The 12,467-nt window shown below is 45.4% G+C and overlaps 1 protein-coding gene across 1 annotated transcript in view; it reads right to left on the reverse strand.

Moving 5' to 3' along the window:
* FAM222B (family with sequence similarity 222 member B) overlaps nucleotides 1-12,467 on the reverse strand; it is a 63,081-nt gene that overhangs the window by 2,311 nt on the left and 48,303 nt on the right. Inside the window, exon 2 of the mRNA XM_082860885.1 lies at nucleotides 7,113-7,234. Within this exon, the coding sequence (XP_082717011.1) occupies nucleotides 7,113-7,194 (82 nt within the window). The 5' untranslated portion in view covers nucleotides 7,195-7,234. The remainder of the gene's footprint in view (nucleotides 1-7,112; nucleotides 7,235-12,467) is intronic.

Below are 12,467 nucleotides of genomic sequence, written 5' to 3' on the forward strand. Positions count from 1 at the left end.
AGAGGAGTAAGCTGCCAACATCCCTTCCCCATCCCCAAGTCACAAGTTCACTTTTGTTTACAGCTTACTCTAAGCCTGACTGGGTGAAGATCAAAAGGCTTTATTTATTTCCTTGTGGGGGTGACAATAATGACAGGGCAGCAGGGAGGGAACTGAGGAGAAAGGATTCAGAGAATCTTTAAGTCCTGAGAGCCAAAAATAGTCTGTATTCGGCCCTTGTGAGCTGTCACTTTCCAAAATGAAAGAGGAAAAACCTGCCTTCTTTGGAGACTGCGGAAGCACCGCTCAATGGGCCTCATTAATGCTAACAGTCTCTTTGTTCCCATCTCCAGTTGCCTCCCATCAGGGGGCTCCAGCGGATGTCGTGCTTCCATCAAAAAGGAAAAGGAAAAGGAGAACAAGAGCTCTTTAAGGATGCCAGGCTCCTGGCAAGGGGTCTCTGCTCCCTTCTCCCTCTCTCTGGGGAGGGTCTCCCCTGAGTATACACAGAAGGTGCTTAATAAAGGCTTGCTGAGTAAGTACACAGACTGCCCAGAGCAGGAAAAAAAGGGGACTGGCTGGGAGCCTTGGCTCAGCTAGCTGATTCCCTCCCTACTTCCTCCCCTTCTAGGGGGCAGCCAGGGCAGACCAAGGACTGAGCTGGCCAGATGCCTGGCTTGTGGCCTCAGCTGGCTTGGCCCAGAGGAGACCCCATTCAAAGTCATGTCGCTGGGCATCAGCTGGAACAGAAGTAGTCTAGTGAGTGTGCTAGCAGGAAAAGGGCACAGCTGCCTGCGCTAGGTGGCGTTGCTGGTTGGCTGGCAGCAAGTGCTTAGAAACTGCTGCTCTTGGAAGCAAGGAAAGAAAGCTCAAGTCCAGAAGAGGCAGAGAGATCCGGACCCAGGCTCAACGAGGTAGAACTTAGCAAAAGGGTACGGAAAGGAAAAGGTTTGCTTTCAAACACGGGCACGATGCCTTGAACGTAGTAGGCACTCCCACATATTTAAGGCTCTGCTGTATTTACTGAGTACAGAATAGTTGCTCCATTCATAAACGAAATGTTTGTAAGATGACTGATTTGAAGAAGGACTGATTTAGAAGGATGAATGTGACAGTGACAACTGAAGGCAGGAAGCAGAGGGAGGCAGAGAGGCCTGGAAGTCTCCCACCTACTAGGTAGCACTAGCTGGCAAGGAGGTCAAAGCCTAGAGAACAGAGCTCTGCGGCTTCTTATAAGCCACTGACCCTTAATAGGCTTCAGTCTCGACAAAGTGGGGCCATTTTCTGACCGGTTTTACATTCTCCTGGACAAGAAGACACCAAAAAAGTCTGGGCTCACTGAAAGATCTTCCCTAAACTCAAGGCGCCAGAATTCCATTAGAAGCTGCCCTGGTCAGCCACTGTACTCTCGTGTGACTGATCAAAAACGTGACATTCCTAGCTCAGTGTCTTCCTTACCCAGAGCAAACGTGTAGTAAGTGCCTGGTAAGTGTACTGTCTGACTGAACAACTGGGACTCGGCTGAATAATGGGAGGCTGAAGCTGCTGGGTTTCAGTTCGGACAGGAAAGGAAGGTCCGCCCCTCCATGTTGGAAGAGCTTTCCTCCATGTTGATGAGCTTCTCTCTCTGAAGGTCAGGGAAGAGAGACTGGTACAGCGGCTTGTTGAATAATAGAGCTCCTTTGCTCCAAGTCAATATCAACTCTAAGGCTGGTTTTTTCTAGCAGAGGCAGAGGTATTGATGGCTTGGCCTCAGTCAGAAGTATGGAGTGGGACACTACACCGATTAGTTCTCTCTGTCCTGCCTCCACTGATGCTGACAGTGGTGATGAGGTGAGGTGAGGGGTGGGAAGGGTGGACACAGGCTACAGTATGTTAAGGAAGAATCTCAAGGATGAGAGGAGCATATTGGACAAGAAAGAGGCCACATTCGGGGAATCCAACACCACCCACATCATGTACCAGATTTCAGCCCAACCCTTAAAAAATAGCCAAGTTTTCCTCAGTACTTTATCTCAGTCCCCGCAGAGGCACCCTGAAGCCTTTCTTCTGCATCATCTTCCTCTAAATGCACAGCTAACACGGATACTACAGCTCTGTAAACAACTTATTTAAATATCTGGTACCCATGGTGTCATTAATCGAGACATAAGGCGGTGTAGAGAACAGAGACTCTGTGGTTAGAAAAAAAGAGATCCAGATTCAAGCACTGGCTTTATTATCTGACTACTCAGTTTCTCTCTCAGTCATTCCTCATTTATAAACAGGGATGGTACCTGCTGTCCTACCTCACAGAATTACTAAGATCAAGAGATCCAATGAATGGGAAATGCTCTGTGAACAGGAACTATGACTGTCGATAGTTACTATTCAAGGATAGCAGGTTTGGCTGAGTCTGCCCACAGACGGGACAAAGTAACCTGACCATGGAAGCCCTAACTGCAGTACCTCCTGGACTTGAGTCTGAGCATTACATGTAGTACAGAAAGCACTGTTGTCTATTCTAGGAACTGGGGGGATCTCCCTGAATCCAGGCTTCCCTGCAAGGACCTCCCTGTTTATCCTTCTGTTTTGAAGATCAAAAGACATGGGTGGCTTATGCAGCAGGAACCTCTAACCTGTGGAGAGACACAGGCAGTGTGTGTCAAATACAGGCTTTGGAGTCTGACCCAAGTCTAGCCCAGTCACTGAATAGTAACGAGACATTGACAAACACTCTCATCCTGAAAAGAAAGATAAGAGAGTCTCCCATATGGAATTACTGAGGAATGAATGAGAATATGCATACAAATATTCAAGACAGTGCCTGGCATATGGTAAGCGCTCAACAAACGTTAGCTAATGTTTCTGATATTTCTCTGTAGTTTATCCAGTCACTGGGCCAATTCACCATTTCCAGGTCTTTCCACTAGGGGGCACATAAGCACACAGAGAAGCAGTAAAAAATTAATGTCGATACTTGCCCTAGGCCCCAAAACTCTACAATGAAAGAGGTCACAGTAACTGTCTAAAAGATGATTTGACGACCAGGGATCTTTGGTCATTTCAACCACTCTACCCAGAAATATTTACCAGGCCACCCTATCTATATACCTGTGAGCTGGAAAATTAGGAGCAGAGGCTTGGGGTTAATGAAGAAAAAAATGTTCAAAAACACATTTTCTGGGGAATTTGGAGAAGATGGGTCAGAGGAAAATAGACTTTGCAAGTACAAAGTTCCAAAATGGCTGAGGTCTCTCAAAGTAAGTGACATTATGGAATAACAATCGAGAAAAGTTCTAGGAGGGCATCCACTTAACCACAACTATGGTCTTCTACCAAGTGCGGGACCCACCCAGAGGCAAGATGTCCTTTAATCCAGCCTGAACTATGGCAAATTATACTTCTAGGTTGGAAAATGCATCACATCCTCCTATACATGTAGAAGAGGAAGGGGAGAAGAGAAAATGTTGGCGTTTCAAGGGAACAATCTTGTGATTCTGTACATAAGGCAGCTCAAGCCTGGGGAATAGTGATTAGCCAGGTGACTGACAGTACTGGGCCAAGAAGCCACATATGCCCTCTCCTGACCCCAGACCCATCTCCCCTGCCTTGAGCTGACTCTTACAATATAAAGTATACTAAGCTACACACTCTTGCACTGTTGGTGGGAATGTAAATTGATATAGCCACTATGGAGAACAGTATGGAGGTTCCTTAAAAAACTAAGAATAGAACTACCATAGGACCCAGCAACACCACTACTGGGCATATACCCTGAGAAAACCATAATTCAAAAAGAGTCATGTACCACAATGTTCACTGCAGCACTATTTACAATAGCCAGGACACGGAAGCAACCTAAATGTCCATCAACAGGTGAATGGATAATGAAGACGTGGCACATATATACAATGGAATATTACTCAGCCATAAAAAGAAACAAAATTGAGTTATTTGTAGTGAGGTGGATGGACCTAGAGTCTGCAATACAGAGTGAAGTAAGTCAGAAAGAGAAAAACAAGTACCGTATGCTAACACATATATATGGAATCTTAAAAAAAAAAAAAGGTTCTGATGAACCTAGGGGCAGGACAGGAATAAAGATGCAGACATAGAGAATGGACTTGAGGACATGGGGAGAGGCAAGTGTAAGTTGAGACAAAGAGAGTGGCATGTACGTATATACACTACCAAACGTAAAATAGATAGCTAGTGGGAAGCAGCTGCATCGCACAAGGAGATCAGCTCGGTGCTTTGTGACCACATAGAGGGGTGGGATAAGGAGGGTGGGAGGGAGACGCAAGAGGGAGGGGATATGGGGATATATGTATACATATAGCTGATTCACTTTGTTATAAAGCAGAAACTAACATACCACTGTAAAGCAATTATACCCCAATAAAGATGTTAACAATAAAAAACAAACAAACATATATTAAGCTATAAATATCAGTACCCCATCCCCTCACCAGATACGGAGTTCTGTGTTTTGAGCACCTTTTAAGACCCTCCCTAGGGTGGGGGCAGTTACAAAATAGCAGTTACAAAACTGGTTTTAAGGTCTCTACAGCTGATAGGCCTGGGCTCTGAGCAGCTCCTTGGCTGCTGGTTTCCAAAGGAGACAGCTTATACTCCATCTCACCTTAATGGTAAATGCTTAATGCGAAGAGCTAAGTCACAAGACAGGATTTTCTTCTTTTTTAAATTTTTGGCCGCACTGTGTGGCCTGCAGGATCTTAGTTCCCCAACCAGGGATTGAACCCACGCCCCCTGCAGTTGGAAGCACAGCCAGCCAGGAAAGTCCCAGGATTTTTTTTTCTTACACATTTTGGGAGAGGAAAGAAGAAAGTAAGTGAGCTTAAAAACACCACTGGGTTTTCTCCTCTGCAAAAGTTTAGGTGTAGTTAAGGAGAGCAACAAGAGAGTCAAAGGGATTCAAATACACTGTCCCCTAAACGGACAGGTAAGCCTGAAACCAGGGAAAAAGGATACCTCAATTCTTTTTTTTTTTTTTTTTGCAGTACGCGGGCCTCTCACTGTTGTGGCCTCTCCCGTTGCGGAGCACAGGCTCCGGACGTGCAGGCTCAGTGGCCATGGCTCACGGGCCCAGCCGCTCCGCAGCATGCGGGATCTTCCCGGACCGGGGCACGAACCCGTGTCCCCTGCAGCGGCAGGCGGACCCTCAACCACTGTACCACCAGGGAAGCCCCATACCTCAATTCTTGAATAGAGATTTGGGACAGTGGTTGGCAGAGGCTACTTGGGGACTGCTTTGGGGAGAAGGGCGTGAAGGTTCCAAGTCAGCAACTAAGATAAAGCTGCCAACTTGCCTTTCTTCCCAAGCAGTTCAGCCCCTGACAGGACATCTCTGGGCGAAGCCGTCAGAGTGCGCTAAGGAACCTAGAAGACAGACAGCGAGCTGCTCTTTGTTATCTTATTGCGTGCTTCCGAGCACACTCCCTCCCCAGTTGTGTGCCTGGAAGTCTGGAACCAGTCACAATGCAGTGAGCATGCAGATTTGGGTGGCCAAGGAGCCCAGACAACTTTCTCACCCAATTATCCTTTAGTAAGAGAAAAGCTGGGGAGGAGCTGGGACAGCAGGGCCGGCCTATTGTGTCAAGCAGCTGCAGAAGGAAGACTGTCACCTTCAGCTTCGTCATGACGCAAGTTGGATTCACTGGCCAAATTCTAGAACTAGCCAGGCTCTGAGTCTTACTCTCCCTCAAAGAAAGGAAGTCAAGAGGCCAGACCATTTTTAACTTCTGAAGATGATCTCACAGAGCAGGGGGCGGCAAACTATAGCCTGCAAGCCAAAACCCAGCTGCTGTGCTTTTGTAGAAAGTTTTACTGGAGCATAGCCACACTCATTTGTTTACATACTGTCTACGGTTGCCTGTGCCCTACGACAGCAGAGGTGAGTACGTGTAACAGAGACCATATGGGATGATCCACAAAGCCTAAAATATCTGCTATTTGACTCTTTACAGAAAAAGTTGGCCAACCTCTGTCATAAAGGATTCAGGTAAGGTGCTGAAGCTCCTTTTCTATTAAAGGGTAAGCCTAGATGCCTCATTGATTTTCCCTTTTTGCTCTGAAAGGAAAGTCTATTCCAAATTTAGGGCCATTTTCACACTGGAAGATGCCGTACATGGTAATAAGCCAGGAATAGACTCTTTTCCTTGCACATGATGTAGTACAGGGATAGAAGGTAGGAATCTGGGAAAATACAAAGTATAAAGCCCCAATTCCAGCCAATGTAAGACAGGAATCTAACAGTTCTCAGAAACTCCGTCTTATAGCAAGTATATTAACAGGAGCACGCCCAGAGAGACTGAGCAAGCTACCTTCCTATCCGTTCTGGAGGCAAAAGCTTCTTTACTTGCTGTGAACTGAGGGCCACAGCTCAGAAGGCAGACAGCAAAGCCAAAGGGAACTGTCTATTTCCATGGCAGAGAGTGCTCAGAGAGCTCAAAACAACAGAACAGTGGATACAGTTTGTCTCAGAGATACAGTAGGTAATCTGGACAGTGAGTTTTCATTCAATTCCTCATGGGGGTTCAAATTGAAACACTTCTTTGATATATATATCCTGTAAAACTCCTTATAGCCTTATTGCTTAACAGATAGCTATCAGCAACAATTAAAATTAAGATGATACACACTGGGGAATTCTAGTATTTAAGAGGATTTCTCAGGACTTCCCCGGTGGTCCAGTGGTTAAGAATCCGCCTTCCAATGCAGGGGGCACAGATTTGATCCCTGGTTGGGGGAACTAAGATTCCACATGCCACGAGACAACTAAGCCTGCATACTCTGGAGCCCGTGCACTGCAACTACTGAGCCCGCACGTCGCAACAAAGATCCTGTGTGCCGCAACAAAGATGCTGTGTGCTGCAGTGAAGACCCGACCCAGCCAAACAAACAGAATAACTAACTAAATTAATTAATTAAAAAAAAGAGGATCCCTCTGATCAGAGAAGTGTCTCACAATGTTGACAAGTTTTGCGGCTGCTTTCTTGATGTCTGTGCTGAAGAATATCTTGGAGGTACCAAAATTCATGGTCAGTGTACCCCAAATGTGCCTCTGGTATAGCTCAAATGTAGGGAAAACATAAACGATCACATCCTTCACTGGGATCCAGATTACTTACATTTCTGAAGTCCAGTGTTCATCTGCGTGTGAGAAAGAAGCTGAAAGGACAGGTCACCTGGCCCTGGTAGACAGGCTAGCATGGCAGACCAGCATCAACACAACATGAGGCAGTCACTCACACTGTAATGACAAAAAAACAAGGTCATGGAACACAAGGCAACTCACTCAAGGAAGATACCAGGGACATCGGATATGAGCAACAGTGGTCCAGGTTTAGACAGATAAACAATTTAATTAGTAGCATGTTGGCTGAAAATATATCTATGTCTTTATCTGTAGCACAATTTGCTCTCAACTTATTACTACGGCTCAAATATTTCAGTCAGCGCAGATGCTTGGGTGGGGAAAATAAAAACTAGAAAATACCTATCCACACAAACAATTGAAGGTCTTTATGTTCACAAGCTATAGATGCATTTGCTTGGCATTTGCATTTCCTGTAGACTGCCTCTCCGTACTGCTTTTGGATAAGCCCATGTGGCTGCCAGATAAACGGCATGCTGGCTTTCATCTGGGCCCCAGCTGAGGCAGGAGCACAAAGGCTAGGGCACAGTCTAACTGAGGTGAAGGAAAAGATGATTTCTCCCTGAAAACAGAACAATGTTCCTGAAGAGAGCTCGCCCTCATAGGGCCCAGCTCCGTCTATTCTCAGCCTTGGCTGGCGGCTGGGGCAGTCAGACATTTCCAGAGACAGTACAGTATATGAGTTGCAAAGGCTCCCAAAGTCCAACTTATGACCCCAGTAATCTGAACTTACTTTGTTTTGGGGTTTTTTTTTTTTTGGCCACGCCCCATGGCTTGCCGGATCTTAGTTCCCTGACCAGGGAGTGAACCTGGGCCCTCAGCAGTGAGAGGGCGGAGTCCTAACTACTGGACCGCCAGGGAATTTCACCTGAACTTACTTTTAAAAAGAGGAAGGAACAAAGCATCCTAAGAGACAAATTAACTACTATTAAAGCAAACTCTGTTTGTATGTTTCTAGGGATTCACCTTGTTATCGCCTTTCACACAATTAGACCTCCAGAACCCAGAAAAAAGAAAAAAATTGCTTTGCTCCCAGGGTAAATCAAGGAGGTGGTAGGCTGCCAGCAGCCCTCTTTGGGCAGGCAGTCCTGACATTGTATCAAGATGGCGTGGTTTCATCAGTGAAGTCTTCCAACAAGACTTACACAGCCAAAGCAAGCAGACACTGATGTAGCCTTCTGTAGGGAAGGAAGCCTTGTCAACAATGCAAGCTCCCTGTGTACCAAGGACCAAGCTTTTTCCCAAACAACTAGAATGTACTAAAACACATTAAATTCCTTTCCCATACTGCAAGCCCCAGAAATCAAGGTAGCATATTAAGGCTTTAGATCACAACAAAAGAGGAATGGGGGAAAGCTCAAATGTTAAACAAAGACCACAAAACCTCTTTCTTTCCCTTAGAGGGCCCTCTCAAGTATGTGAAACTACCTTGTCACGATGAGTATCAGAGAGCTCCAGCTGGAAAGGCCAGGTAGCTGAAAAGATACTTTGTAAAAGAGGCTACTCAAACTGTGTCTAAGATAGCAAGTGCAGAAAGAACTGAAGAGTGAATGCCTCAATGAGAATGGAGCTGCCCCAGAGTTCTGGCACGGATTCAGTCTTTTCAGGTCTCTGGTGGGTGGGATGACAGTATGAACACACTGTGCCAACTGCAGTGCCTCAAGAAATAAAAAGTCTTCTGTTAGGGTCAAATGACTGAGGTACTGCTCACAACCCTTCCCTTGTGAATGCTGATCTCTATTTAATAACCTCTCCCCTATGGTCCTAATATAGCTGAGGGCAAACTCTAAGGAAAGGAAGAGAATTAACAAATACTGGAGCCTAATATTGTGAAATGGACTGTGTGAGGGGCTTTAGTGATTTTTTCCTATTTATTTATTTAGGTATGTATGTATGTATGTCTGCCTGCACTGGGTCTTCGTTGCGGCGAGCGGGGGCTACTCTTCGTTGCAGTGTGCGGGCTTCTCATTGCAGTGGCTTCTCTTGTTGTGGAGCACGGGCCCCAGGAGTGTGGGCTTCAGTGGTTGTGGCTTGAGGGCTCTAGAGCGCAGGCTCAGTAGTTGTGGCGTACAGGCTTAGTTGCTCCGCGGCATGTGGAATCTTCCTGCACCAGGGCTCGAACCCATGTCCCCTTTGTTGGCAGGCAGATTCTTAACTACTGCGCCACCAGGGAAGCCCTAGTGATGTTTTCTTAATTAGGTCTCCCAACCTTTCTTGGAAGTAGGCAATAAATTCACTTGTCATCTCATCATCTCTAGCCTGGATTACTACAATAGCCTTCCAAATGGTCTCTCTGTTCCACCCTTGCCCCATCACCCAATCTATTCTCCACATAGCAGCCAAAGTAATTTATTTTTTTAAATTGGAAATCATATCAGCTCAAAAATCTCCAATGACTTGCCATCTCACTTAGAATAAAATACAAAATCCTAACGTGGCCCACAAGGCCTTCCATGATCTGTTACATGATCACTACCTCTCTGACCTCATCCTCTAACCTCCCCTGCCCCTCCTGCTGACTCTACGAGCGAAGCACACCCCCACCTCCAGGCTTTGTAATTCACCTGGAAAGCTGAGATACTGTGAAGATGGAGGTACAAAAAACACATTCATTCAGCTCTCTTGCAGATACACTCTCTCCCTGTACTTTCTGGAAGGAACCAATCTATGAATGATCACTGTAATCTCTGATATACCTAGTAGATCTTGATGCCTTGCAACCGAGAAGAGACGAGTGGAGGTTGTGGATCCTAAGAGTTGACTATAACATACTGCCCTTCAAGCCACAACTCTGGATTTCAAGAGGCAGAACAAGAGAGAATTAAGTCAGCTAAACTGTGGCAAAAGGCATTAATGGATTTACTGACAGAAAACAAAGGAACAAAAATAAGAGGTGAATTCTGTAAAGACTCCAGAAAGTCAGTTTTTAGTTTGCGCAGGAAGAAGTAAATGAATAAGAAAGACACCAGATCTTGGGACCCTCTATGATTATGTTCCCAACCAGAATCACCCAGAAAGTCTAGACTGTTCTTGAGCTCTTACTGGCATTAACTGGGCTGCTAAGAGTACAGCCCTTAGTTTGTGAACCTTTCTTTAAGAGTTCTGCCATCCTTAATCTTCAAGCCCCCTGAGCAGTTTTACTGAAGTCAAGAATCAGATTCTGCCAGGGCAGGGAAGGCAGAGAATGTGGCAAGGTCACAAAGGGTATGATGAAACAGGAAGGAAGCAACTTCCTTCCACAGCCCATTCTAGAAAGCAGGGATGCATAGTATAAAGCACTCCTCTGGAGGCTTGACAGCTGAGCACAAGCCTTTTATTTAAAAACTTCAAACCACCCACACATTTTGATTACCATCTGGCTTTTTCTTAAACGTTAAATTCCAATACAATTTACAGCTGATATTTCCAGAAGCACAATTAGACCCAGAAATCAACATGAGCTCTACCTTCTCTGAAAGGGCCTCAAAATTCAAGTCCAGACTACTGAACAGAATCAAGTAGTAACCTGGCGCTCAGACCAAATGAGCTGCAGATGCCGCAGAGAAAGAAAAAAGATCTCCTTGGCAGAGCCTCTCTGGGCGCTCTCAGACAGCTTTCCCACCACCAGCTGGTCTGCTGCCTAAGCAGGGGGACGATGGTATTACCATGAGCACAGAACTAAGGTGTCCAGACTCTCCTGGGGCATTTGCACAAGTGCTAGCTTCTCCCAGACTACCTCTAATTAAGGAACAAAAAAAACCCTGTCCCCACTGAGAAAATTCAAAAGGACTTTCACCCATGCCCCCCACCTCCCCCATCCCACCGAGACTGCCAGAGGTTTTATTAAGAGTTGTGTTGTTACACTCTCTGCTTTCCTGGGTGGCATCTGATAAAGGACCATCTCTGCCTTAGGACAGGTTTGCCAGTAGGAAAACCTCCGCTGTCTGTACTGTTTGTCCCTGTTTATGCTTACGGTCACTGAAGGGTAGAAAAGGAGGAAAAGGAAGACTCCTCTTCATATTTTTTTTTTTAGTGAGAAAAGGAAGGGAGAGAAAATAAAATGCTAGCAAAGGCATTTTTACTTGGGGGCTGGGGGTGAAGCGATCTAGAGTAATCACTTCCCAGCATAGTCTCCCACTCACACCCTAGTGCCTTCCAGTACCCTTCTTTGCCAAGTCTCTCTCCTGCTTTCCTTTTCCTTCCCTTCAACCCCACCTTCAAAAAGAACCCCCTCCCCACCGTCGCAAAAAAAAGGTTGACTAGCCCAATTTCTGATTCATGCTGTGGTTCAAAATTTTAAACCTGCCATTTATGGACTTTAATTAAAACATGAAATTGAGAGCAGTGCCATCTCTGAAATACCAAGTAAAAAAGAGAAAATGTTATGCCCCATGTTATTTGACTCCACTTTATAAAATATACCCAACAGTGAAAATCCTAAGCACATGCATCTTAAGAGAATATGATTAACACTGAGAAGCTGCGTTAATTAAAAGAGTCATCACTATCTCTGATTAATAAGCCTTCTCATCCATGAGGTAAAAGGCTTATCTAAAAAGACTACTTTTCAATAGTGGGGGTAGAAGTTTTATCCTACTGTTCCCCATTCTTTTACTCCTGGGGTCCAAGAAATTAGGTTAAAACCTAACGGAAATACTGCTCTGGCGAAAATAAACAGGGTCAAGGATGGCAAAAATTACATGTTTATCAAATCAGACTCTGCAGAATCAGTCATCTTATGGTCTGTGTCAATGAAATAATCTATTCAACCAGTAATTTTTGTCAGTCCAGGTAACTGTGAACTTCCAACTACCTTGTACTTTTCACTATTTACTCGATCTGAATAACATTCAGTCATTGCTCAAAGGCATCTTTCTTCTCTATCTTTAACTCAATAGGGGACTTAAAGTCACTTGTAATTGTAACCTCACAACTCTGGGCTGGGAGAAAGAGCAGGAGAGAAAGATGGATGTTTACTCTGGACTAACTTTGTTGAAAGCCCAGAACTATCCCTGCTGCAAACCATCTCCACACAGCTGAACACAGAGGCTCAAGGGGTTTGGAAACATTATTTCTTTTTTTAAAAATTTATTTCTTTTTTAAAAAATATTTATTTATGGCTGCGTTGGGTCTTCATTGCTGCGCGTGGGCTTTTCTCTAGTTGTGGTGAGCGGGGGCTACTCTTCGTTGTGGTGCGCGGGCTTCTCATTGCAGTGGCTTCTCTTGTTGCGGAGCACGGGCTCTAGGTGCACGGGCTTCAGTAGCTGTAGTTCGTGGGCTCTAGAGTGCAGGCTCAGTAGTTGTGGCGCACGGGCTTAGTTGCTCTGCAGCATGTGGGAACTTCCTGGAC

The sequence above is a fragment of the Leucopleurus acutus genome (genome assembly GCF_964270905.1).
Source record: "Leucopleurus acutus genome assembly, chromosome: 19".
Classification (NCBI taxonomy): Eukaryota; Metazoa; Chordata; class Mammalia; order Artiodactyla; family Delphinidae; genus Leucopleurus; species Leucopleurus acutus.